Raw genomic sequence first — 27,771 nt, 5'->3', positions numbered from 1 at the left:
TATGTTGCCCAGCTTCCTTTTTTTGTCGCTCTCCTTCCCCTCCCCTCCTCGCAGCTTCACCCGGCGCCGTGTGCCCGGGGCGAGCCGGGACCCCTCCATATCTCCCGCATCCTCCTTTGCACCTTGCACCCCCCGACCCTTCCCAGGACACACACACACACACACACATGCGCGCGCGTGAGGCCGGCAGAGCTTTGCGGGACCCACGCGACGCGCCTTCGTGCGGTGATTCAACCCCTGCAAGGTAAACAGCCGTTTCCTGCTGGAGGGAAAGTCCCGGCCACGTTTAATTCTTTCCCCTCCGGCCCGGCATGGAGTGAAAGCCGCTCTCGCTGCTGGGGATGGCGGCCAGCCGGGCGCAGGGAGCGAGGAAGGGATGGCGGAGACCTGTTTTCTCTCCTGCGCGGGGAACAGGTTGCTCTGGGACAGACCCAGGGACCGACGCAGGGGTGAGATGCAGCAATAAGAGCATCGCCGCCCCCTCTGAAGGATGCCTGACCTCCCTGCACGGCCGTCGGCAAGTCGTTCCCTCGTGCCTCAGTTTCCCCTGCCTGCAAAACCTTCCCCCACCCCAGGGTCTTGCTCGCCATGGTTTGCTCAAAGCGCTCCTGGATGCAGCCCTGGCCACCGGCAGGACAAAATCCGCTTTGTCACAGCGGAGCCACCAAGGAGACACTGTGAGGAGGACTCGCAGGCAGGTGAATCCAAGCCTCAGAGAAACCCAAGTCTTAGATGAAAGCCTAATTAAAGAGCTAATTAAAGGGGAGGTCCGGCTAAGTGGCCAGTAGGCAGAGCTCTGCTGATTTACGGCTTTAATTTCGGTTTTGCTTTCCAAGAGAAGCAGCGAGCGAGGGCAAAGGCAGGGCAGGGCCGGAGTCAGGCTGGGGCAGTGCCCGGTTCCCACGCTGCCACCCCGCATTCTGCTGCCCAGGGCCCACCCCCCGGCCGGCCACCACGGTCCCACTCCCACACCCGCAGCCCCCAGGTGACATCGGGCCATGCCCAGCATCGCCTCCGTGAGGGTTTTGCTGGCAGTGTCCCCCCCCCCCAACCCTGGATGCAGGGGGTCCGCTCCATCCCACGGTCCGCACGGACCCCAAAGCACCCAGATTCGCCCAGTGCTGTCCCAGTATCGCCCCGCGCTCGTTGCTGGCGAGGAGCCCAGGTCACGTCACGCGCTCCGTCCATCTTTTATTCTGAAACTGCAAGCGTTAAAGCTCGAGACCCTCGAAGGTGCAGGCGGGACATGCTGGGGGTCAGGCTAGAAATGGGGCGAGGGGAGGGAAAAAGGGTGATGCCACCCTTCCTGGGACACCCAGGGTGAGCTGGGACACTGCCGGGAGGGGAAAAGGAACCCCCCACCCAAGGTTTTGGAAGTGGAGGGGATGGGGTTCTGCTTTGAAGCCGGGCTGGTAGAAGGAGGGGGCGTCCTTGGTGGGTGGTGGGGTCTCCTCGCGGTCCGGGCGGAGGCGGCTGTAGGGTGCGGGGGTGCAGCTGCGCGGGGGAACGACGCGATGGCCGGCGCTAATCCTCGTAGTATTTGGTGAGGAACTGGGTTGAAGCCACCGGGGAGCCCAACCGAAACTGCTTCACGAAGCTCTCCATCGCCCAGGCACCTGGGGAGAGGGGGGAGAGGGGGTGAGCGGGGCTGGGAGGAGGGGGGCTGGAGGCGGGTGTGTGTGTGGGGGGCATGCTCCGGGGCCGGGATGGGGCTCTGCATGCTGCATGCCATGCACCGCCTGCTGCAGCCCACATCCTGCGAACGGCGGCAGGCCGGCGGGGGGGCACCGGGCTCTGCCCCGCGGGGCCAGAGGGCAGGGAGCCACGGGGAGCCCAGCCCTGAGCGTCCCCCGGGTTGGGGGTAAATGGCGCTGGCTCCTCTCATGACCCCCCCCCTCCGCCCCTGCGGACCTTTAGAGCTTCCCACGGCTTCCTACAAGCCCACCCTGGAAATCCCCTGGCAGCACGTGGGGGAGATGGCAGGAGATCGCCCAGCTCCCCCCCCCGGCTCGCATGCACCGAGCCGCTGCTCCACAAGTTAATGGGGCTGAGGGTGGGGGTCGTCATTCCTGACCCCCGTCCTCTGCCACCTGCCCGGACCCGAGGATGCCGGGGACAGCTCGTGGCTGGAGCCGGCCTCAGTTTTTCCTGGAGGTGGCAGGGAAACCCTCTCCGAGGGGGTGGGCAGGAGGGGTTCCCTTGTGCCCGGCCCCCGCGGGGCAGAAATCCCCCTGCCAGGGCTCAGTGTCGAGCCTGAGTCTGGCTGGTGGCTGGTGGAGCATCCTCCTCCCCGGCCAGAGGGGCTTTCCCCGGCGGGTGACGACGACGGACCCGAGCATCTCAGGCTGCCACCTCCATCCCTGCTCGGCGGGACGTGGGACCGAACGCGACTGTGGTGTCACCGGGGGGGAAGGGGAGAAATGGGGCCCGTTGTTTATCTGAAACTCATCCTCCCCTCCTCTCCCCTTCCTGGAGCTGCTCTTTAATGTCACGCTGCAGACTGGCAGCCCTTATCTGCCTTCGCATCTCAGCCCCAAGCCGGAGCAAACCATCCCCTTCGCTCTTGCAAAAGTGCTGAGCAAAAGCCGAGCTGCTGCATCACCCCGCACGGGGCGGCCATGGCTCGGGGCGCTGGTGGAGCCCGGCTCCCCCTGGCTTGCCCCCCTGACAGCGAGTCAGCCTGCGGCCAAAAAGCCCCCGATGGGCTCTGAAGATGCTTCCGGTGCTGTCACCCTGCGACCTCCTGGAGCAGCAGGAGGATGTGGCTGGGGAGATGCTCCGCCGCCTGGGAAGGAGGACCCAGGATGCTCAGGCTGGACCCTGCACCCCGGGGGCAAGGAGATAGAATCAGAATCATGGAATTGTCCGGGTTGGAAGGGACCTTTCAGATCATCGAGTCCAACCATCAACCCAGCACTGCCCGAACCACCACTGACCCACGTCCCTCAGCACCACGTCTGCCCGGCTTTTAAATCCCTCCAGGGATGGCGATTCCGCCGCTTCCCTGGGCAGCCTGTTCCGATGTGTGATAACCCTTTCCGTGAAGACATTTTTCCTAATATCCAGTCAGGCCGTGTGTAGCTGGGAGGGTCCCAGATGTCCCCAGGGAAGCCGAGGACAAGGTCAGTCCTGCTGTGCCACACCGGGGTCACTGCCATCCGGGACACGCAGCCACATTTCCAGCAGCTCTGGCTCATCCCGAGGGGGCTTTGGGTTTGCCGGTGCCGCTGCCAAGCCTGGCAATGGCTGTGAGCCCCGCCACGTCCATCCCCAAATAACACCCTGGCAAGGAGGGTTGGGGGGTCTCAATCCATCCCCGCTCTGAGCTCCAGGGGTCCCGGCGAGCGTGGCGCCCGGGGAAGGGGTCTCGGGGGGGGGCGTGGGGGGGTGGGATGCTCCCGCTGCGCCCTCAGCCCTTTCATCCACAGGGTTTCAAAGCGCTGGGAAAGCCCCCGGGGGGAGAGCGGCCGGCGCCCCACGGGACCCCCGTCTCCCAGGGGTGCCGGGAGCTGCCATTGATGTGGGTGAAGCCCCCGGAGAGGCGCGGATGAAAGGAGCCGGGGGGGTGAGGGGGGGGGAATGAAGGCAGAGCCGCTGTAGGCAACAGCCCCGGCTCTCGCCCCCACGCGTGGGGCGAGGGTTTTTCCTGACCTACTTTCCTCCCTGCCATCGCACCGGTTGTGCCCGTCCCTCGCGGGGAGCCGGGACCGGCCGCAGGGAAAACCCCCGGGAGCAGCCGCCGGTGTGGCAAAAGGGGTGATGCACCATGTGGCTACCCAGCCTGGGGGTCCGCGTGCCCCCCGCCAAGTTGACGCGCCGTGGCGCATCCCCACACTGGGTGCCCCATCCCAGCACGACATCCCGCACCCCCCGGGTGATGTCCCACTGCAAAGCATCCCAAATCATGCTGCCGCACCGGCCATGGGTCACCGGGACCATGGAGCGGGGCGGGGGGGTGGCCAGGGAGCTGAGGTCGCGGTGCCGCCGTCCCCTCTCCCTCCCCGCCGAAACAATGCCACGTTTCATCCGTGGCCGGGTCCGCTTTCAAGCTGGTTTCCCGGAGGATTATATCATCGCGCTTGACCCTTATCCGAGCAGCCGCCGCAGGACGAGGAGCGCCCGGCTGACACCCACACGTGCGGCCGCCGCCTGATCCCTGCGTGCCGGCTGGGGAAACTGAGGCACGAGGCAGCCGCTGGGCTCGGGGAGCTCAGGGACCCCCCAGCCCCACAGGTGACGTGGGCACGGGGCTGTTTCACAGCTCTGCCACCCCCCGCCCCCAAAACCACTGGTCCCCGCCGTGCCGGGGCCACGTGTCCGGCTGTAATTTATCAGCCTCATCCGCGGGGCCGTTCTCCCTTGATAGGAGCCCTGATGCTTTTCTGCCAAGGTTAATGATGACCCAGCGGAGGTAGGCGGGAGGCCGCCGGCTGCTTTGGTCACCATTAACTGACACCCGGGGACTTTGGCCGGGATCATGCGCTTCCCGCAAGCCCTTCGCCGCCTCCCGTCCCAGCCGCAGCCTTTCCCTCCCCGCCGGGGCCCGGTCCGACCCGATTTTCCAGCTGGGCAGATCGGAGGCGCATGAGATCGGCTCATGAGTCAATGCTGTGGCCCCGATGAGAAGCCGGAGAGGGATGGAGACACGGGGAGGGCGCTCAGCCAGGCTCATCCCTGGTCCCCGCTTCCCAAAGGACTTGCCGCTTCCCAGAGGCAACATTTCTGGGAGGCAAAAGTCCATTCCCAGGTGTAAAATGCCTTTCTGGGGCAGGAGGAGGAGAGGGATGGTGACACAGGGAGGGCACCCAGCCAGGCCTCTCCTTCCCAAAGGACTTGCTGCTTCCCAGAGGCAACATTTCTGGGAGGCAAAAGTCCTTTTCCAGGTGTAAAATACCTTTCCGAGGGAGGAGGGGAGGGATGGAGACAACACGGTGAGGGCACACAGCTGGGCTCACCCCTGGTCCCCCCTTCCCAAAGGACTTGCCGCTTCCCAGAGGCAACATTTCTGGGAGGCAAAAGTCCATTCCCAGGTGTAAAATGCCTTTCTGGGGCAGGACGGGGTTTGGGGATGCTGAGGAGCATCTCCCCGTGCTCACCAGAGCTGGCGGGCACCTGGCACTGGGACATGGCAGGGTGGAAGCGGAGGGAGATACGGCACTGCCCGCTAGGTACAATTAAGCCTCCAGATTTTGTGCTAATTAAAGTTCCCCCACAAAGGAAAGGAAACAAGCGGTCTCCATCCTCCCGCGGGCTGCAGATGGGTGAGAAGGTCCCCAGCGCCACCGTGCCACCCCGCCGCGGCCGGGGTTCCCTGGATGCCCGAATTCCCCCCGGCCGAGGGAGTTTCCCGCGGCTCGTTGCGGCGGAGCCCCAGCGCCGGATGGAGAGCGCGGGGTGGCTTTGACATTTTGCAGACCACAACTTATTATCTCGCATCTCGCCAAAACACAAACACGGCTTGTAAAAACCTTCCCGGCTCGGGCAGGGAAGCGGGGCGAGGAGGGAGGAAGGGCTTTGCACCGCCTGGCGGTGCCCGTACGGCCTCAGGGACACCCCAAGGGTCTCCATCCCCGGTCCCAAGCGGGGACAGGGCTGGTGCCCAGCCACGATTTAGTTGCAAAGCTGCAAAAAAAAAAAAAAAAGGGAGTGAATCCAACTCCAATGGAGAAACTGAGGCTCCAAGAGAGTTATCAGCCCGCGGTCGCGCAGGGAGAAACGGCCAGTGCCGGGATTGATCAGAAACGCTCGCGGAGAAGGATCAGGGTGTTTTGGTTTGGTTTGGTTTTTTTTCCTGATGGAACAAGTCTTTTTGCTCAACAGCCGCCCTGGAGAAACACCTCTGCCGTAAACAACCGATTTCACCATTGCCAGCAGCGCCGGGGAGCGCTGGTGGCGGCCGGGGGGGGGACAGGAGCGGGGTGCTGCAGCCCCCCCTCCATCTCTGCCACCGCCAGCCCGCGCGCCCTCGGGCACGGCACCCGACCCTTTCCCCATGGGTGCCACCCCAGCCGGGACCCCACCACGGCAGGGTGGGCACCGGAGCCACCGCGGAGCCGTCCTTGCTCCCCTTGAGCTGCCGGCACCGCAAAGCCGGGTGTTGGGGGGGGAGAGGGGGGGAGAAGCGGCACGGATTTATTTTCCACACTTGCCGTTGCCCCTCGCTTTATGGTTTCCCAAAGGTTTGCACAAGGAATGGCTCTTTCCGAGCAGCGGGGACAGGCAGGCCCTGGTTTAGTGCCCTCTTCTGGAGGCTCCGGCCTCTCGGCTCCGCCGCCGAGCTCCTGCCATCCCGCCTGGCACACACTGCCTTCCCCAGTTCGGCCCCGCTTGGCCCAGCACCTTTTCCCAGTTGGGCCAGCAAAGCGCATCCCATGGCTGTGCCTGGGTGGAAGGTGAAGGAGGGAGCTGCTCTGCTCCATCTTCTCCCCAGGCGGGCTCTACCAGGGGACCAGCTGTTGGAGGGATGGATGCACGGCACAGGGATGCGGCGCTGGATGCATCCGGAGGCTGGGCTGGATGCTCTGGTCAGGACATCTCTCCCTCTCCAGCCTTAGCGCCTGGCGATGATGGGTGCCACCATCTCTGGTGAGATGGAGACATGGCGGCCAGCAGATGTAGGGCGAAATAAAAGCAAGAAGAAGGGGCTGGCTGAAGGCCGAGCAAGATGGAAAACCCCGAGGAAGGCTGCAAACTGTGCCTGCAGCATCGCCGGCCGAACCTGCGTCTCATACCGCAGGAGAGGACCAAGCCAGAGCCGTGGAGGAGCCGGCTGAGTTTCTCAGTGGTCTGCTGGGGTCAGGCTCTCCTTAGAATCACGGAATGGTTTGGGCTGGAAGGGACCTTCAGGACCACCCAGTGCCACCCCCTGCCCTGGGCAGGGACACCTCCCACCAGCCCAGGTTGCTCCAAGCCCCGGCCAACCTGCCCTTGAACCCCTCCAGGGATGGGGCAGCCACAGCTTCTCTGGGCAACCTGGGCCAGGGGCTCACCCCCCTCACAGCAAACAATTTCTTCCCCAGATCTCATCTCAATCTCCCCTCTGTCAGTGTAAAACCCTTCCCCCTCGTCCCATGGCTCCCCTCCCTGCTCCAGAGTCCCTCCCCAGCTTTCCTGGAGCCCCTTTAGGGACTGGCAGGGGCTCCAAGGTCTCCGCGGAGCCTTCTCTTCTCCAGGCTGAACCCCCCCAGCTCTCTCAGCCTGTCCCCCCAGCAGAGGGGCTCCAGCCCCCCCAGCATCTCCATGTCCCTCCGCTGGACCTTGTTTCCACGTGCGTTTGCTCCTCTTCGCACCACGGGGCCAGATCCCATCACTCAGCCACACAGGGCTGGTGGTTCCATCGGTGTCCGTCCCACCACGCTCCCTGGGGATGGATTTACTCAAAACTCTTCAGACACCAAAATCTCATCCTTTGTCTTCTTTTAGGGCTCACGCCCCGCTCGACGGCGGCCCTGGGAATTCTAGAGATGGGCTCAATCCAGCTGAGGATGGGATGCAGCAGTGAAATGGTTAAAAATAACCTTCAACCAACTACTTAAATACCAGCCTCCACCGAGAGACAGCCGCAGCTGGCTGACAAACGGCGACGCTCGGCATCAGATGTTGCGGAGGAAATATCCGCTGCCGTTTTCACGGGTCTTTCCCAGGGAGCCCGGGAAGAGCCGAGAAACTTGAGGATGGGACGGAGAGCAAGCACCCGGCCACCCTGCGCCTGGGGGACGGGGGGACGGGGAGTGGATCTTCCGCAGAACACGTGGGTCTGGTGGCTGGACCCCTTTGGGTATGAAATTTGGGGGCTGGAGCCGCACGTCCTGCAAATAAGGGGATTTATCTGGAAAACGGTGTCCCAGCCTCCCATCCCAGCCTCCCTGTGCCTCCGGGGTCAGGGGGACAGGGAGGGGCCTTCTGCAGGACACGTGGGTCTGGTGGATAGACCCCTTTGGGTATGAAATTTGGGGGCTGGCATCGCACATCTTGCTAATAAGGGGATTTATCTGGAAAAAGGTATCCCAGCCTCCCTTCCCAGCTTCCCTTCCCAGCTTCCCTTCCCAGCCTCCCTGTGCCATGGGGGACAGGGGTTGATATTCCGTAGGACACACGGATCTGATGGCTGGACCCCTTTGGGTATGAAATTTGGGGGCTGGAGCCACACATCCTGCAAATAAGGGGATTTATCAGGGAAAAGGTGTCCCAGCCTCCCTTCCCAGCCTCGGGATGCGGGTGCGTGGCCCCGGGTGACAGCAGTGGAGCCCCCTCCTCCGACCACGCCGGGGACGAGGGGCCGGGGAAGTGCCCCTCTCCGCTGGCGGGGGGTGGTGGTGGCTTCAAACGCACGTCGTTAAGAAGCAGAGCTAATGAGCCAGAAAGCAAAGCGAAGGGCAGAAATAGCCCGCAGAGAAACTCGCAGCAGCAGCAGCAGTGGCCCCGCTCCGGCCACGGGACCAGCATCCCGGCCCCGCACCTGCTGGGGGGGTGTCTTTCCCGGCATGGGGATGTTGTGGGGACAGTGATGTCCCCGGAGCCACCCCGCCGCCGTTCGCCTTTCCCCGGGGGGTGCCGCGCGGCGTCGGTTAACGCGGGGCAGGGCTGAGTCAGGCCGGCGCAGGCGAGAGGCACCGACCTGACCTGCCGATCGAGCCGCGCTCATGTGGTCCCGGCTGGGAAAGTTTTGAAATTTCCCTTGCCGAGGCCACGTGAACCGCGGTGCCCCGCGTTCCCCTCCCCGGGGCTGCCTGGCTCCCGCCGGCGAAGGAACCCACCCCTCGCGTTTTGCAGGACGGGTCCTCGCCCCGGACGAGGGTCCCAGGGGCCACCCCCATCCCACGCGGGATGAAGCAGCGGGAACGGTCCCATCGCGGTTTGGGGGATAGACGTCCTCCACCGGCGGCGCGCGGGATTTGGGGAGGCGGCGGGGAGCTGGGAGTTGGCGGGCGTTGTGTCAGCCCGGTTTGAGCAATCCCTTGCTAAACCATCATCTCCGTGGCTGATCCCTATCTGCCTCCCTCCGAGGTGCTGGTGATGCAACTCCCGCGGCTTTTTTTTGGGGGGAGGGAGGCGGGATGGGGCCGATGGGGACGTGCCAGCGAGGACTCAGCCCCATTTCACCGCCGCCGAGATCTCTCCCTGCTTCCGATCCCACTAGCCAGGCCGTTACCAGCCGTTTTGCCGAAGGTTTCCGCCGCCTTGCGAGGACTTAACACCCCCCCTGCCTCCCGCGTGAGGGTTTGGAGTCCATTTGCACCAAAATAGCATCCCCAGCCCGGCACTTCTGGCATCCCCCACCTCTGGTATCCCCCACTTCTGGCATCTCCCGACACATGGCGGTATCCGTACCCCCGGGAAAGCCCCGTGGGGTGGACGGCGAGGGCACGGCCGCTCCTTACCCAGCGAGACCCACTCCTGGGGGCTGAGGGCGATGGCCACCTGGGCCGGCTGCTCGTACAGGCGGAGCTGGTAGCGGTGGTACCCGCTGCGGGGCGGAGGCGTGGGCCGGACGTAATCTGGGGATGCAAAAGATAATGGCTGAGCATCCCTCCGAGCAGCACCCGCTCCCCACCGGAATCACGCACCCATCACCCCCCCCCCGCAACAACTCCAGGCTGGGACCGGCTCTCCCACCCAGCACCACCCCCCCTCTTCGCGTGGGGCTGGAGGGAGAAAGCGCTCGGCACCGCAGGTGTTTCACAGGCAAAAGCAGCCGCCGTGCCCCCCCCAAACCCACCCCCTGCCTTTCCACCGCCTGGTTCCCCCCCCAGCTCTGCCCGGGGCGGGGGGAGCTCCTGTTTTCCCTCTCCTGAAATAACCTGCCCCCAACCTCCCGCTGCGCCAGCCACCGCCCTCTCCTCCTCCTCCTCCTCCTCCTCTTTCAACTTGAGAGCCCCGGGGTGCTCCTCGCCTCCCCGCCGAGCGCCCCGACCTCGCCTCCATCACCCTTCCCATCCCTGTGCCACCCCCGCCGTGCCCCCTCCATGTCACCCCCTTTCTGGGTGCAGCCTCCCCTGGGGAGAGCCATGCGGGGACCTGCCGTGGGGACAAGCCTGAGACCCCCAGCAGCCAGCCCAGCACTCCTCGCCCTCCCGGCTGCCCCATGGGGGTGCAGGGTGCCCCACACACCGCTGGCCGGGCTCCAGGGGGGTGGTTTTGAAGTCCTCCCGCACCCAGATTTGGCGGGGGAGGATGCTCTTGCGGTGGGAGCGGTGGGTTCCCAGGTGCTGGAGGTGCAGCGTCGTTTCCCCACGTCGCCGCAGATGTTCGGGGCGCAGGTGGGTACATCCCCTGGGCTGCACCGCGTGCTGCATGTGTGCCCTTAACCCAACCGAGAAGAGCACAGCTGCCCAGACGTGGGGCCCGCAGCTGGCCGGGGGGTGTAGGTGCACCATCACCGGAGAGGGCTGGTTGTCCCCAGGAGAGGGACATCCCCGGGGAGACCAGGGCAGGTTGGGGGTGACCTGCTGGAGAGCAGCTCTGTGGAGAGAGACCTGGGAGTCCTGGGGGACAACGGGATGACCATGAGCCAGCGATGGGCCCTGGTGGCCAAGAAGGCCAGGAGCATCCTGGGGGGCATCCAGAAGAGCGTGGCCAGCAGGTGGAGGGAGGTCATCCTCCCCCTCTGCTCTGCCCCAGGGAGGCCCCATCTGGAGCCCTGGGTCCAGTTCTGGGCTCCCCAGTTCCAGAAGGACAGGGAACGGCTGGAGAGGGGACAGCAAAGGGCCACCAAGAGCATGAGGGGACGGGAACATCTCTCTGATGGGGAAAGGCTGAGGGATTTGGGGCTCTTCAGCCTGGAAAAAAGCCGACTGAGGGGGGATCTTATCAACGCTGATCAATACTTCAAGGGGGGTGTCAGGAGGACGGGGCCAGGCTCTTCTCAGTGGTGCCCGGGGACAGGACAAGGGGTAACGGGCACAAACGTGACCGTGGGAAGTTCCATCTCAAGACGAGGAGGAACTTCTGTGCTGTGAGGGTGGCAGAGCCCTGGCACAGGCTGCCCAGAGAGGTGGGGGAGTCTCCGTCTCTGGAGACATCCCAACCCCGCCTGGAGGCGTCCCTGTGCCACCTGCTGTGGATGACCCTGCTCTGGCCGGGGGTGGGACGGGGTGATCTCCAGAGGTCCCTTCCCACCCCGGCCACTCGGTCATTCTGTGATTCTGTGAGACACTCCCCGAAGCTCCACGCTGCCGTCCCTCATCCTCCGTCTTGTCCCCGCCAAGGGACAAGAGGCTGAAGCTCCTCCAGGACTCGTGTGCCCACAGCTGGGCGAGCCCCCGGCCCCCCCGGCCCTGCTCCCTGGGGGTGTCACCCCCCTGAGCTGTGGCTGCTCTGTTTGGAGCTGAAAGTCTTTGTTGGTGCAACATCACAGAAGTAGTTGGGATTCACCCGCTTTTATCTCCTGTTTTTTCTTTTTGATTGTATTTCCCCCCCCCATCCTCCTCCCCCCGCCGCCTTTTCACACTGGTTTGGAGCTCTTCCAACCGCTGGGGAGTTTTTTTAACCACTTTTGCCTCTAGAAAAAGAAGAGAAAAAGTGGCTCCTATTTCAGAGCGCGCCCAGCGGGAGCCCCTCGCGTCCCTCCCTCCTGTCCTGGCGTGCTCGTCCCCGCCGGGGACAACCAGCTCTGCCACCGCCTCCTCCCGGCTCCCAGCCCGGGCTGCGGGACACCCCCCCGCCGTGTCCCCCCTGCGTGTCCCCGTCGGGGTCTGCACTCACCCGTCAGCACGCGCCCTTTGATGTCCCCAGTCCTCAGATCCGCACCCTGAAAGGACAAGAAGAGGGGGGTGAGATGCTACCGAGGCCCCCTGGGAGAAGGATGTAGGGGGACAGACCCCTCCTCACCCCCCACCCCCCGGCTGCACCCGCATCTCCCCAGGTGTTTGTTCTCCAACATTTTGGGTGTTTTCCTTGCAAAGGGAGCAAACCTGGCGGGGCGGGGGGGGCGGTGGGGCATGGCTGGGCCAGGGTGTAAGGAGCGCGCCGGGGGCTTTTTGGGCTATTTGGGATTTAGAGGCTCGACACGTGGTGCTCTGGCGCACAGGCGATGCTGTCACCATGCTGTCACCCGTGCACGGCGGGGGGGGCCAGTGGTCTGGTGAGCCGGTGATCCAGGCTGTGGCATACTGGGAAAGCCACAACAGCCCCATTAAAAGCCTCGGCGCCACTGGGCACACTGGTGTTGGGGATGGGTGAACCGTCCCAGCCGGGAAGAGGCCGGCAGCGGAGAACCGCGGCGATTTGCACCGGTGTTCCCGCGGCAAAGCTTTGCCCCGTCACGACAGTTTTGCTCTCAACCGAAACTCCTGCCCGGCGAGAAATCCCCACTGCCCGGCGGGTTTGGCTCTGCTGGGACTGGAGGACCACCGAGCATCCCACCAGGAATGGATTAATGGGAAGGGGACGGCGGCAGGAGCTTCGGCCGCATCCTGGCCCTGCACAAGCCACCTCACCCCTGACCTGCTGTGCTATTCCCGGGCGGCCCCCACCTCCCAGCGCTCGTAAATCCTCTCCTACGGCACCCGTTATTCCAGTCCTGCCCACACACGCGCCGCTGCCAGGGCTCCTCCGTCCTAACCTGCCCGGGGAGTTATTACCCCGGAAAAAAAAAAAATAAAAAAAATGATGCATCAGATAATTGCAAGCAAAAGTGCACGCGGGGAACACGGTCGGTTGCCCGGCTCTTCGGGATCAAAGCTTCGCTTTCTCCCCAAAGAAACCTGCTCTGCACAGAGTCACGGCTGGTGACAGCCTCCGGCAAGCTGCCGGTGGCACGGCGAAGGTCACGGGGATGCCGCGCGGGTCCCTGGCTATCGGCTCCCCGCCGCTGGCTTGCCACCTTGGCAGCCGGAGCCGAAAATATCCCGACGACAGAGAGGGGATGACTAAGGTTTTGGGCAGCGAGGGGCAGGTTCGGATGCCTCGGCTCCCGGCGGGAGGGGAAGGCGGCGCGCAGGCTGCTGGGGAGAAGCACCCCGGGGTGTCCCGGGGGGGACACACGAGGCCGTGGGGCTGCGCTGGCTGCTCTCTCCCTGCCCGGTCTGCCCACATGGGCCCGCTCCATCCAGATGTGCACGCCTGCTCCCTTCTGATGCTCAGGCCTGCTCCATCGGGATGATCAGACCCCGCTCCTTCCAGATGTGCAGGCCTACTCCTTCCTGATGCTCAGGCCCACTCCACCCAGATGTGCGTGCCTGCTCCATCTGGATGCACGTGCCCACTCCATCCAGATGTGTACGTCTGCTCCTTCCATCTGGATGTGTGTGCCCGCTCCATGCAGATGCTCGGACTGGCTCTATCCAGATGTGCAGGCCCACTCGTCCAGATGGGTGCATCTGCTCCTTCCATCCAGATGTGCGTGCCCGCTCCATCCAGATGTGTGTGCCCGCTCCACCCGTATGTGCACACCCAACTCCATGCAGATGCTCAGGCCCACTCCGTCCAGATGTGCACACCCACTCCATCCAGATGCATATGCCTGCTCCCTCCATCCAAATGTACACACCCGCTCCATCCAGATGTGCTTCCCCAGCCCCCCCCCCCCCCAGCTTCCGCTCCATTCCACGCCTGCTCCGCCCGGCCGACGTGCGTGCCTCCTCCATCCAGATGTGCACATCTGCTCTACCCAGCCCTGCACGCCCAGCCCCTCCAGCTGTGCCTGTCCCCCCCCCCAAGATGTGCCCATCTCGACTACGGGGCCGGGCTAGCCGAGGAAGCTCGCAGCAGAGCCCCAGCTCGCCATGCGGCCGGGCCGGTTGCCAGCCCCAGCTCTTCAAAGGCAGGGATGGAGGGTTGGTTGGTTTTTTCCTCTCTCTCCGGTGAGGGTAGGGCTGCTCCCGTGCGGGGACCTCGCTGCTATTCCTGGCTTTGCCATGGGCTTATCGGGAGAGGCCGGGGCCTCCTCCCTGTTTTCCTGCCTGCCCATGTGGGTTGCCTGCTCGCCCCGAGATGCAGTGGGTTCTGGCTAGCCCCGGGGATGGGAGAGTCAAAGGATAAAGCTCCTTTTAAGAGGCGAGAACAGGAAGAGGGCGGGAGGGAGAAAATAAGGACGAGCACTGGAAACCCTGCCTTGTTTTGTTTTGTTTTTGTTTCTTTTTTTTTTTTTTTTAATAGTAAACAGCTATTCTGGAAGCAAGGGAGCAAACGCTGCTCGCGACGGGCTGCAGGAGAGGACGGCGGGGTCGGGGGTGAAGCCCCGCTTGCTCCTGCGAGCTTTCCCTCCCAGGGTCCTGCTGTTGGGGGGGGGGTGGAAACGGTTGGCAGAGAGGAATAAACCCCCCCTCCAGCCCCTTGCCCCGCTGCTGAAATGCCGGCGAGGGCGAGGGGAGCATTGCACGCCGGCGGCCCCCGAAGATCCCTGCCACGAGCGGAGCTAATGGACGCTGATGAGCTGCCGCGTTTATTAATGCCCTTTTATGAGAGCATTAATAGTTCCTAATGACACCATTTGAGCTTCCCAGCCTTTTATCTTCTCTTTTTCTTTTTTCCCCCCGCCGAGGACACAGTGTAGGAGGTGGAATTAGATATTTCCACCCTCCGGTCCGTGCCGCGCAGTGTTGAGTGCTGGTGGGACACGGGATGCTGCTGGAATAGGGGATGCTGCTGGGATAGGGGATGCTGCTGGGACAGGGGATGCTGCTGGGATAGGGGATGCTGCTGGGACATGGGATGCTGGTGGAGCACGGGATGCTGCTGGGACACGGGATGCTGCTGGGACAGGGGGTGCTGCTGGGACATGGGATGCTGCTGGGACAGGGGGTGCTGGTGGGACATGGGATGCTGCTGGGACACGGGATGCTGCTGGGACAGGGGGTGCTGGTGGGACACAGGATGCTGCTGGGACATGGGATGCTGGTGGGACATGGGATGCTCATGCAAAGACCCGGACAGCCTTAAAAATCCACGCCACACAATTCCTGTGCCAGGACCTCCTCTCTGTGCTCTTTTCCTTGGCCAAAAGAGTGGAGAAAATTAATTCCCCCCTATTCCTGACATCCCTTTGCCGAGCCGGACACCGGCTGTGCCGAGGCTCTCCGGTAGATCGCCTTAGCGTTGCACGTCGCAGCGTAGGGCGCGGTGGGGGGGGAATAAATAAATACAAATAAATTAAGAAGGCAGTGAGTCACATTTTGTTTTCCTCTTGATCTTTTTTTTTTTTCCTCCCCCCCCCCTCCCCCTTTTCTTTTCTTCCCCCTCTCCAGGACGTGTCTGATCCCATCGGAGAGGAGGGGAAAGGGATGGCTGGCGAGCGCGCCAGCGATTCGCCCGGGCGAGGACGGAGGGTTATGGAAAGTGGGTGTGGGAATCGGCACAATCGCTGGCAGGGGACCAGGACAAACAGATGACGGATGGGACCCAGGGCTGCGCAGCGGAGCGGGGCAGGGCTGCCGCCACCTCCCCGGGAGCGCACCCCAACCCGCACCCGGGGCCGAGGGGGAGACCCCGGGGGACACATCTGGGTGCCGGGGGGACAAGTCCCACGGGGTGGCAGCCACGGTGCCGGCCCGCTGATACGATTAACCAACAATTAGGCAAGTGGGGAAGTTAATCCCCGAACAAACAGGGCTCCTCCCGCGCTGCTCGCTTACGGCGCGCTAGCTTGACGGCACGGCGGGGAGGAAAGGCGGCTTCAAAGCCGGCACAGCCGGGAGCCCAGATTCGTTATTCTCTCTTTCTGTGATCTTTCTAATGAGGTCAGGATTTAGGAATTGGCTCTCGGGAGCATCCCGGGCAGGGCAGAGCCGCCGGGATGGCGATCCAGCCTCCTGCAAGCGGAGCGGAGGCTCAAAGGCGGGATAAAGGAATAAGATGCTCATTGCGGCCGGATACGGATCTGTTCAGCCCTGGCCTTGCAGGGGAAGGCGCACGCTTTGGGTTTTCCTCCTCTCCGCCAAAGCCAGCGCCAGCAACGAGGATCGCTCCTATCCCAGCTCCCAGAAATGTCCAGGCTCATCCCGCTTTCCAACAAAAAATGTGAGAAAAAAGAAACCCCAGTCCAAGAGAAACTCTCCCTCCGATTCTCTCGGCGCGGACGGAGGCCATGAGAGAGCAGGGATGGGCCCGGCGAGCTCCCAGCGCTCCCGGTCTCCGGCGTTTCCCAGCTCGGATGCATTTTAACTGTCTCCCACACCGATCCCAGCGCCGGGATACGGGATGGTCCTGAATCCCCCCAGCTCACCCACGCCACGCTGACCCTCTCCCTGCCGGCATGGCTCCAGACCTCCCTTGCTTTTCCGATCACCATCAAACTGGAGTTTCGTGCCTGGAGGAGACTGGCAGCTGACCGGGCAAATCCCTTTTGTTTTTTTTTAAATAATAAATGTCACATCCCGTTAAGCCAACGTTGTTATGCCGCTGAATTAAAGCTTGGCGCAGTCGCGTCGCGTTCCCTCCATCGGGAAAGGGATTCGGAGAAATAGAAAAATATGGAGAAAGACACGGAAGGAGTTTGTGGAAGAAAAACCCACCGAGGTGGGGATGTCACCTCCATCCAGGGACATCCCTGTGCTGCCAGGAGGGAAGGGCAAGGTGGGGAAGGGCTCAGTATTACTCAGAAAAGTGTTTTAACAGCAGATTCCCAGAGCAGGGAATGACTTAGAACCATAAAACCATAGGGTGGGAAGGGACCTCTGGAGATCCCCTCGTCCCACCCCCGGCCAGAGCAGGGTCACCCAGAGCAGGTGGCACAGGGACGCCTCCAGGCGGGGTTGGGATGTCTCCAGAGACGGAGACTCCCCCACCTCTCTGGGCAGCCCGGGCCAGGGCTCTGCCACCCTCACAGCACAGAAGTTCCTCCTCGTCTTGAGATGGAACTTCCCATGGTCACGTTTGTGCCCGTTACCCCTTGTCCTGTCCCCGGGCACCACTGAGAAGAGCCTGGCCCCGTCCTCCTGACACCCCCCCTTGAAGTATTGATCAGCGTTGATAAGGTCCCCCCTCAGTCGGGTTTTTTCCAGGCTGAAGAGCCCCAAATCCCTCAGCCTTTCCCCCTCAGAGAGATGTTCCAGTCCCCTCATCCTCTTGGTGGCCCTTTGCTGTCCCCTCTCCAGCCGTTCCCTGTCCTTCTGGAACCGGGGAGCCCAGAACTGGACCCAGGGCTCCAGATGGGGCCTCCTTGGGGCAGAGCCGAGGGGGAGAATGACCTTCCTCCACCTGCTGGCCACGCTCTTCTGGATGCCCCCCAGGATGCCCCTGGCTTTCTTGACCACCAGGGCCCATCGCTGGCTCATGGTCATCCCGTTGTCCCCCAGGACTCCCAGGTCTCTTTCCACCGAGTGTCGCTCCTATCCCAGCTCCCAGAAACGTCCAGGCTCATCCCCACCACTTAGCGTGGGCAATGGTGGGAAAAGACCCCGTTGCTCATGGCAATGGAGGTTTGTGGAGAACTGGTGACACAGGGAGCAAGGATGCTCCCTGGCATCCCCGTGTCCTGCTGCGGTCCGTGCTTGGCCCTGTGCACCCCGATCCACCCGCACGCCCGCCTGCACTCGCACACTCCGGAGGAAACCAAAGCCCCCAGAACGCAGCCGTTTGGCTTTAACAAGGCTGCAGTTTCCAGCGTTGCAGCAGAACCAGCTCACCCCAGTCGGTACCACACCGCCCGGCCCGGCCATCACGCCTGCTGGCTGCTGACCGGGTAAATCATGAGCAAAACTGGGAAATTGAGGATTTTGAATGTCCTGATACCCCCCACACACACTTTTGGCTGTCCAGCCCCAGGGATGCAGCTCCCTGCACCCCTCCTGCTGCCCCCCGGCGCATCCCAGGACTCCTGAGCCCTCTCCTGCTTCGTCTCCACGTGCTCAGCCCTGCGCTGGGAGAACCTCGGTCACCTCGCTGCAGGGAGGACACCGAGGGTTGTGTCCCCGAGGCCACAGATAAACCCCCAGCGAAGCCCAGCAGAGCACCCAGAGCCGATGCTGGATCCCATCGCGCCCCAAACCTGGAGAAACCTCCCCTTCCCTTTGGAACCAGCCCAGCTTTCCCAACCCCACACCTTATCCTCAGCCTCCTGCTCCCCGGTGCTTCCCCGTAGCCCCAGTTCCCGGATCCTCGGGATGACTCAGGGCCCTCGGCGTTTGCTCAGAGCTGGTTTCCCTCCCCTGGCACAGCTGGAGACGTGGCACAGGCGACCCCGGCCCCGAGGCGGCAATGATGCCCAGCATCCCCCCGCCGCCGCGACGCGGGTACCCCACGCCTCCAGCCTGACTTCCCTCCCGGCTCTTTAATTGCTCAGCTGCTTTGCTTTTCATGCGTGCAAATGACAGGAGATTAATCCGCTGCTCCAGAGCCTCCTGCTCCTCTCGGCAGGCTCCGGCGACGCGCGGTCCAGCCCCGTGTCCCCCGGGATCTGCCGAGGCGGGATACGTGCGATTACCCCATCGCCGGCTGCCAGCCCCCCATCACCCGTAGCCTGAGCCCCGTTATTTTAATTTCCTTTAAGTCTCATGGCGTTTCACCGTTCCGGGTGATATTTGGCTTGTTCGCTGTCAAACCGAGCGCAAAAGTTTGATAAACTACATCCGAGCCACATATGGGCACAGAAAGAGTGGAAAAGGTGTATTTTTTCCTGCGTGGAACTTCTCTTTAGGGCAAACCCAGAAGCTCAGTGAGCGGTGAGGAGTAGCTAAACCCGGACGGATTTGTACCCCGCAGCCGATGGATCTGCCTGTTTGTGGGCTGACGCCGCGACAAACACCGAAACTCGGCGTTTTTAATATCAGCATCGCACCAGGACACCGTTTCTCGGCGTCTCCCAGTGACCGCCGAGTCGGTGATGCTGCAGGAGTGCGCGCCGGTGCGCGACACGGCCTCATCCGCACAAACGAACCCGGGCTCCTCAGAGCCCCTGGGAAAGCTCAGGGCGAGTCCCCGAGGGTCCCCAAGGAGCAGAAGCAGCTCGAGGGGTCCCTTTGCCACCCCCGGGTCCCTGGGGTCGGAGCAGGACCCGGTGGCCACGCTGGGATGTCACCGCTCCGACACGGCTCCAAAGAGCCTCTCCTCCGGCTTCCCGGGGTCGGCATCGCCAACGGTTTACCCTGGGTGCTTTTAGGATTATTAGGTGGCGATTGCAGCTTCTCGGCGTGGATCGGCTTTTCTTCTAGATCGCTACAAATGGGGAAGGCTACCATAAAAACATATTAAAAAATAAATATCGGGCATGGTTGTAATTTAAATTAATGCTTGTCTGATACACCCTAATGCCCCAGGGAAGGACATGCTCTAGGGTTATTAAGTAAGCAAAATAAACATAAATCAGCCCGGTGCTTGGCTCTTTTGCGAGATTTTTTAAATCTAGGCACGTGAAAGCAGCAGGGACAAAATGCCGCGCTTAATAACCCGAACCGGTCAGGATCCGCGCGCCGCAGAGACCTTCACCGGGCTCCTGCCTGCCTCCTAGAAGCCGTTCCCGGTGCCAGAAGATCCCGTTTCAAAAGAGGGAGGCTCTGCTGGGTGGATTTCCAGGCAGCGACAGATAACCTGCCTGGCTTAGGCGTTGCTGGCACAGGCGCTCTGCCCATCTGCGCCGTTCCCTAACGCTGTAGGTGAGGGGTCCGAGCCAGCGGGGCGGAGGCTGTTGATGACACCTGGAATGGTTTTTGAAACTGCAGCCAAAACCCACTTCGGTTGCCAAAAAAAAAAAAAAAAGAAAAGGAAAAAAAAAAAAAGGGGGGCTTTTGTTTCGTTTCGTTTTGTTTTAAAGCACCTGTGGTATTACAGAGGCAAAGGGGAGGGAATGGGATGAAGGATGCTGGGCTCCGGCCCCAGACGTGCAGCCGAGCTGCTTGTCCTGGTCTCCAGTTTAGCAAAAAGGATGTTACGGAGGACCGTATCAAAGGCTTTACAGATATCCAAGTGGACGACATCAGTATCTCAGTCATGGAGTCACTTAGGAGTTTAATCCAGCAAAGAGGAAAAGAGAGAGGAATCCCTTCTGCAAGTGCGTGGGCTGCAGGGGGGCAGGCGAGACGTGGCTTTGCCAGGACAGAAGTGACGGATGTGGGAGCTGAGGGTGGCTGGCTTGCCACGAAACCGGGAGCAGGACTTTGCCCTGCCACCCCTTCTCTCCTGCATCCCCGGCGGAGAAGCACCAGGCAAAAAAATGGCACCGGTGGAATAAATGGACAATTTAAGTCAGCTTACGGAAAGGGTTGTATGTGCTCCCATGGCTGTCTGCGCTGGCTCGGCCTTGATTTCGCTGGTGGTGGCCGAAAGCTGGAGCAGCATCAGGCAGGGAGCAGGGAACAGTGGGCAGGGAGCAGGGAACAGAGGGCAGGGAGCAGGGACCAGTGGGCAGGGAGCAGGGACCAGTGGGCAGGGAGCAGGGAACAGAGGGCAGGGAGCAGGGACCAGTGGGCAGGGAGCAGGGAACAGCAGGCAGGGAGCAGGCAGCAGCCCACGGTGGGGTGGCTGCACCCCGGTGCGCCCTTTTTGGGTCCAAAAGTCTCCAAAAAGCCCCTTTTGGAGAGCGTGGCCATCGCCTCCCGCGCGGTTACACCCCGTCTGCCAGCCCCCTGGGCCTCTGTTGTAAACCGGGATGATAAATGATGGATGCGATTGCTAAGAACAACAGGGATGTTGATAGCAACCCCAGGGGCGTGTTAGGAAGCTGCGTGGATGCCGGGCTCGGCGGCTGGCTGGGTTTTCACATCCCGGCGGTGTTGCAATTGCGGGCGAGCTCGCGGCGGAGCCGGATGAGTCACCGTGACCCACTGGCCCGGTGCTGCCCCACCGAGGGGAGGGCTGGGGTGGGCTTCGTCCCACACGCCGTCCATCCCAGACCTCCCCCCGGGAGCATCCCCTGCCTCCTTGCTGCCGGTGGGATAAGGACGGATGCTGCCTTGCCGGGGGGTGGGAAGGGGCGCTGGGTGGGGAGGAGGAGGAGGAGAAGGAATAGGAAGAGGAGGAGGAAGGTCTGAGGATGGCTCAGGTGCAGGGGGGCAGAAGGTGAAGGGCTTTTTTTTGCCCCTCACCGAGTTTTTTGCCCCGTCAGGGTCTCAAAAAGGATTTTCCCCCGCCACCACACCTGCATGGCCCCGCGCGGCTGCTGCGCTGGCATTTGGCACAAGCCCGGTCCTTCCCCAGGAGGGCCACCAGGATCTCCCCCTGTCCACCCCATGGAGCCGGGGGGGGGGGGCAGGTGCCCCTTCATGCCCCCCAACACTCGCTGGGGCACCCCCATGGCCCCCAAGTCTGATGGGGCAGCTGCAAAACGCTGCAAAAACTCCCGAGAAAGATGCAAGTACGAGAGATTTCAACCCCCCCGAGATTTCAACGCTGGGAACAAGCTTGAACCGGCCAGAAAAAGGGCCGGGTGGGACTGAGAAGGTCTTTTCCGTCCCGGTTCTTTGAGGGTGGAAAACTTGTTTGCTCCCCGTGCGTGTAGCTTTAAGATGAGCTTGCTTTTCCAGCAGCAGATTTCCGGAGGATTCTTGGAGAAACACCAAATTTTGCCTAATTCCAGTCGTTTAAAAGGCCTGTAGCCCCGTTCTGTGCACCGAAACCCATCCCTGGGGCCAGGCACGGGACAACCATGAGGATGCACCCCCGGGAGACTCCACTGGCTTCTTTGCCTTTGGGGACAGGAATGAATTTGGTCGGGTGGTTGCAAAGCACCGTCACATTCCCCTCCACCGTCCAGGCGGTAATAAACAGTAATAAAGACATCTACGGGGCACGTGGGGCCGAAAATCCCCACGTGCGGACTGTGCATCCCTGCACGAGGCACAACCAGGCTGGCAGGGATGCTCCGGGCTTCCGCGTGGTCCATGGGGAAAGGATGGCGAGGAGGGCAGGATGCTCGGCGCACGGGACCGAGCCGCGGCTACTCCCAGAGGGGACGGGAGGCTCCGATGAGGATGAAAACACAGCCCCGCCGCCTCGCATCGCGCTGCAAAGCTGGAGGAGCACCCCAAAACCTGACGTTTTCCAGCCACTCTTCCCAAAAGACGCACCCTGTCCTGCCTCTCCGGGGGGTGGGAATCCTGCGTTTCGGAGCGGGTTTTCGCACTGCTGATGTGACGCAAAGGCCGGGTCCGCGGCGATGCGCCGGCGACAACTGGGGTTGAGAGCCCAGGGCATGAAACCAGGGCACGAGCCCACATTTTGGGAGGGGGACACCCAGTGATGGCTACCAACAGCGCCCGGTGGCTCGGGAGGCAGATGGGGATGGTGGCTACGGGGATGCTGCATCCCACGCTGGCAGCCAAGCCGGGGTTGGGGGGGGGGTAACCTCAGGGATGGAGGGTGGCCGGGGGTGCGTACGCACGCCGCAGTCCTCCCCTGCAAATTCCTCCTCCCCGGGGTGTCTGATCCCCGGCCCAGGCACCTTCCCGGGCGCGGGGGCGGATCAAAGCCCGCGCGTGCCAGCCCTGCTACCGCTCTGGGCCAACTTGGCTATTTCGGTATTTCGGCTTCACTTAATCTGATGGGAGTGTTGGGGTTGTGTGGGGTTGGGGGGGGGGTGGGGTGGGTGGGTTGATTTTTCTTTAATTTTTTTTTTTTTTAATTTTTTTTTTTTTGGGGGCTCCTTCCGTCGGCCAAAAAAACTCTCTCCCCTTTTGCATCTGATGACGACAGCCCCGGCCGGGACCCGCCGGGAGGGGGAACGTGCTGTCTGGCCCCCGCCAGCGCATCCGGGCTGCCGTGAGCTCGGCTTCTCCGTTGTGTCCCGTCCGTCCTTTCCCCCCACACACACCCCTCGACAACAACCACCTCCAAAGCCGCTTCCTGACGGCGGGACTTGGCAGCGTGCGCGGGGAGAGTCCGGAGCTGCCCTTGGGACGGCAGAAACTCCAACAGGAAACATCCTGCGCGAGTTCTTCCCCCTCCCCGCTTCCCTCCTGCTTGTTATTTTTTTTTCGGGGGTGCGTGTCTGTGTGATTCTGGAAGGATGAGGGCTTTGGGAGGCTCATGAGCCTTTTTGCATGGATTTAGACGATGGGAAAGAGCCAAGCGCGCCTTCTCGCCGGCGCGTTTTGCTGCTGAGCATCCTATAGCCCCCACCTCAAGGCAGACCCGCACCGGGGCTGCTGACACCCCCCCCCACCAAAGACTGGCACCCAGGCGGAGATCTGGCACCCCCCGCCCCGAGGACGAGGGGTTAACGGCACAGCAGCCCGGGCTGGCGAGCTCTCAGCCTTGCGGCTGCCAAGGCTGCTCCGGCGGCCGCGGCAGTGCCATGGACTTCCCTTTCTTCCATAAAAGTCCACCGGATCCGGGTTCCCGTGGGATGCTCTCGGGCGCGGGAAGGAGGGGGCCGAGCCGCCCTACCTGGGGCGCGTGCAAGCGCCGGGGGCTGTTTGTGCAATGCCCCATGCGCCTCCCCACCCCCCCCCAAAAAAAAAAAACCCAAAAACCGCCTTGGGAGCCAGCAGCCAGCAATTCACCCTGCTCCCTACCCTGGCTTGGGCTCCGGCGAGGGAAAACTCATTTTTTTATATGGATTTCGGGGGCGGCGAGGCGTGCGGCAGCCCCGTTTCGGCTGGGGTTGGGCAGGGCAGACACGTGCTGCTGCTCACGGCATTCCGGCCTCGCTCGAACATCCCCGCTCCTAATCCAGGCTGGGGCTCAGACCCACGGCTCCTTGTGCGGGGCAGGGGGGGGGATGCAAAAGCAGCAGAGAGGCCCGTGGAGGAGAAGCGGAGGGGGAATCTGCCCCCAGGGACGCTCATCGGTGCCACTGGAGGCTATTTCTGTGCTGTCCCCTTGCACACACCATGCTTTCCTGCCACCGGGAATGGGACGGGGCCACCGGGAATGGGACAGATTGCCCCCCAAGCCCCAGCAAGAACAGGTCCCCCGCTCCAGCCCCAATTATTTCGGGCCACTTTTGGGTGGCGGTGCAAATACAAAGGCCGAGAGGTCCCTCCCCATCCCTCTTCCCAAACCAAGGGGATCCAAAATACATGTTCCCAGGAACTCGGGTGGAGCAGAAATGATGGTAGAACGCCAACCGCCGTAACCTACGGGGGTGCTCGGCCCGGTTGGGGTTCAAACCCCAGGGATTTAGGACCGATCTACATCCTAACCCCTCTAACCAGGGCCACCGCAGGGGCGCCGCGGCGGGTCCCTACGTCTGGGTGGGCGTCCCCGAGGGAGGCAGGGCAGGGGGTCCCACCTTGACCCCACAACCAGCTGAAAGGCTCCCTGGCTGGCAGGCGGCGAGCCCCGTATCAGTTACAGCAGCAGACAAGATGTCATCACACCACGAGGCCGGGTGCTTGCATCAGAGAAGTGTCTTGCAACGAAGAAAGCCAAATTTTTACAGGAGAGGCACACACGCTCGCTCGCTCTCACACACACACACGCACACACACACAGTGTGAGCCTCGGTAATTAACTTAATAGGTTTCTTACAGAATGCCCCGTGAGTGATGCTCAACATATTCAAGTGTTGACAAGACGGCGCTGAACCCGACGCCTACGCGCCGGGCAAACCAGGCACCGAGCGCAGACACACCTTCATTGTCTGAAACTTGTAGTAAAACTCCAAACCCGCCCTTGTGAAATGGGGAGGGAGCCGAGCAGATGGGGCTGAGTAACCCTTCGCCTGCCGGCAAACCCCCCCAGTCCACCCCCCCACACCCCAGCCCGGCAGGACACGCGTCAGGCGACGGCCGGTCATCCCCAAGAGCGGAAAAATGTATTTATAAGCACCTAAACCCCGGCAAATATTTCCATACGCGCGTCCGGGGTGTGTGACCGATAGTTTTTAGCCCACCAGGACCACTTTTCATTCAGCCATAAAAGCATCCCCCACCCCGTCCCGCCCCGGCTTTAAAAAAGTGCTGCAAATCCAAGGGAGGTGACCACAGCGTCGTCCTCTGGATTTGCTCCAGGTCAATATTTGGGCCACCAATATTAAAAAAGGGCCGACCATCCCCCGGCACTGCAGGATGATCCCTCCCGGTGTCTCACCTGGATTTGCCCAGTTCCCAGAAAAGCCTTTCCCTTCCCTCCTGCCTCAGGAAAGTTTTTCCTATAAAAGCCGTGATTTTGGCTAATGTGTGCTCGATGCTGCAGTTGGCCGCAGCCGCCCCCCCGGGGCGAGGAAAGCCAAGCCATGTCAACGCAGCGCCGTGGTCTGACACAAGAACAAACCCTCTCCCAAATAGTTCCCCCCCCCCCCCAAAAAAAAAAAAAAAAAGAGGAAAAATTAATCCCTGGAAGAAGGATTAATGGGGAAACCTGTTTGGATGGAGCTGTTTTGTAAGAGGCAGCAGAGAGCCGTCTCCCGCTGACTCGGGGTGGGATCTTGAGTCAGGAAAATTGCTTAAGAAAGGGTGGTCGTTGGTACAGGTTTGGCCAGGTTGGGAAACTGTTTCTCCCGGCGGCTGGGACCCGCGTTGTACAACGCGTGGAGCAATCCCCAGCCCTGTCATCATCCCGCCGATGAGCTCCCAAACCCGTCGGGCTCCCTCGGCGTCCCCACCGCCTGCTCCCCTGCTGCCGGCTGGGTCTCTCCGCACCCCCACCCTCTCCCTATGGCGCGGGGATGGGCTGCGGGAAAAGTCTTTCGGCGGATGCCGGCCACGCTTGCACCCGCTGGAGCAAACAACGGGCTCATTCCAACACATCACATCGGCTGGAAGGGTTTCAGCCTTTTTTTAGAAGGAGGGAGAGCTGGCCGGGAGCTGCGGGACATGGGATTTGGGTGGCTCCTTCCCTGTGTCCCCGTCCCCCTGCACGCTGCAACCTCCGGGCGCTCACGCCGCCCTGCGGGGACGCGGGAGCCGTCCTTATTCCTATTTTAAAGGGATGCAAAAGGGCTTTCAGAGCACCAGAACCTGGGGCACAGCTATTTTTCGGGGATTTTTCCGCCGGGAGCACAGAGATTTCACCCGAAGAGCGCGGATGCTGCAGCGAGCAGCGATGCTGCTCATTGCAGACGAGAGCTGGGATGCAGAGAGATGAATTCACGGGGCTCCAGTGCTCGGGAATTAAGGATTTAGCTGGGAGTTAGCTCTGTATTGTCAGGGAATTAAAGGTTTACCTGCATGTTGCAGGCAGAGGCTTAAAGTTTTTACAAACACATTAGATTTACAGCTCTCCCAAAATTTCGACACTGTTGGGTTTACCCCGCCAGGGAGGATTTTGACCAGGTTGGGACGGTTCCCGTGACGAAACGTGTGCCGGTGGGAACGGCGGCGGGAGCTGGGGCCCGGGCTTGGCCCGTGGCCACGTGGCGTCCAAAATTAACCCCAAACCCTGCAAAGAGCCTGCCCGGGCTCTTTCAGAGATGGAGCCGAGCGTGGTCAGACCCCGAAATGAGCCTTGCCCTGCCAGGCAACGTAAAGGCATGGATTCGGCATCCATCGGAGGAGGGGCTTTGCACTAAGGTCTTTTTTCCCTCCCCAAAAAGCACAGTGGTACCCAGGAAGGCTTGTGGGAGCCGGAGCATCCTTTCCCCCAGCACCTCCACCAGCAATGGGTGCCGGGGGGCTTCCCGCGGTCCTTAACACACGTAACCGAGGGGAGACCCATAGCGGGGGGGTCGAACACAGCAAGTCCTGCAGACCCAGCAGCACCTTCCCGAGAGCTTTGAAAGGTGAAAGCCTGGAACGACGCAAGGGAAAACACATCCCAAACACCCTGCAAAGCCGGCTGCAGGCTTGGAACGCTCTGGGCTGCCGCTGGGGTGTTGCAGGGCAGGGAATCGCGTTGCCGGCGTGCTGCAGGCAGGGGGGCAGGAGCTGTGCAATGCCCGGCCCGGGGCGAGCAGGATTCGCCCACGCACTGGGAACCGGAGCTCTCGCTCGCAGCCCGGTGCGAGGATGAGCCCTGATGGCAGGCGGATAAGGCTGCCCTTACGAAAGGCTCGGGGTTGCGGGGAGGATGCGCGGCGGGAGCAGACTTGCTCTGGCCCTGGGCTGCCGGCAGCACGGCCAGCCCAGCCCGGGCCGATGGAGAAATGTGGATATCCCGCATATGGCTGGAGGGCAGCCCCGAGGAGAAGGACTCGGGGGTGTTGGTGGAGGAGAAGCTCAACACGAGCCATCAACGTGCGCTGGCAGCCCAGAAACCCCCCGCAGCCTGGGCTGCGTCCCCAGCAGCGTGGGCAGCAGGGCGAGGGGGGGATTCTGCCCCTCTGCTCCGCTCGGGGAGACCCCCCTGCAGTGCTGCCTCCAGTGCTGGGGACATCGGGAGGACACGGAGCTGTTGGAACAGGGACGGAGGAGGCCCCGGAGATGCCGGGAGGGCTGGAGCCCCTCTGCTGTGGGGACAGGCTGAGAGAGCTGGGGGGGTTCAGCCTGGAGAAGAGAAGGCTCCGGGGAGACCTTGGAGCCCCTGCCAGTCCCTAAAGGGGCTCCAGGAAAGCTGGGGAGGGACTCTGGAGCAGGGAGGGGAGCCATGGGACGAGGGGGAAGGGTTTTACACTGACAGAGGGGAGATTGAGATGAGATCTGGGGAAGGAATTGTTTGCTGTGAGGGGGGTGAGCCCCTGGCCCAGGTTGCCCAGAGAAGCTGTGGCTGCCCCATCCCTGGAGGGGTTCAAGGGCAGGTTGGCCGGGGCTTGGAGCAACCTGGGCTGGTGGGAGGTGTCCCTGCCCCCGGGCGGAACAAGGTGGTCTTTAAGGTCCCTCCCAACCCAAACCATTCCGTGATTCTCCATCCTCACACGGTGGGACGTGCAGCGCCGTGCACCGGCAGAGCCAGCACGAAGGAGACCTGGGTCTCTCGTCCCCCGTGCTGATGGTCCTCTCCCCATCCCGCTCCCTATGGCCAGCTGCTCCCTTCCCACTCCTTTGGTACAGAGAGGTGCAAAATAGGTTGTTGTTCACGAGG

General features: G+C 62.3%; 1 protein-coding gene across 3 annotated transcripts in view; it reads right to left on the bottom strand.

The window, feature by feature from the left end:
* Window positions 1-1,166: 1,166 nt before the first annotated feature.
* Window positions 1,167-27,771, bottom strand: part of PEBP4 (phosphatidylethanolamine binding protein 4) — a 95,369-nt gene continuing 68,764 nt past the window's right edge. For all 3 annotated transcript variants that reach the window (XM_063358595.1, XM_063358596.1, XM_063358594.1), the window contains 3 exons: window positions 11,704-11,749; window positions 9,381-9,497; window positions 1,167-1,616 (listed from right to left, as the gene is read on the bottom strand). In XM_063358595.1, coding sequence (XP_063214665.1) covers window positions 1,525-1,616; window positions 9,381-9,497; window positions 11,704-11,749 — 255 coding nt within the window. In that variant the 3' untranslated portion in view covers window positions 1,167-1,524. The remainder of the gene's footprint in view (window positions 1,617-9,380; window positions 9,498-11,703; window positions 11,750-27,771) is intronic.

The sequence above is a fragment of the Chroicocephalus ridibundus genome, chromosome 23 (genome assembly GCF_963924245.1).
Source record: "Chroicocephalus ridibundus chromosome 23, bChrRid1.1, whole genome shotgun sequence".
Taxonomy (NCBI): Eukaryota; Metazoa; Chordata; class Aves; order Charadriiformes; family Laridae; genus Chroicocephalus; species Chroicocephalus ridibundus.
The sequence above is the reverse complement of the archived record's forward strand: the minus strand, read 5'-3'. Positions and strand labels throughout refer to the sequence as shown.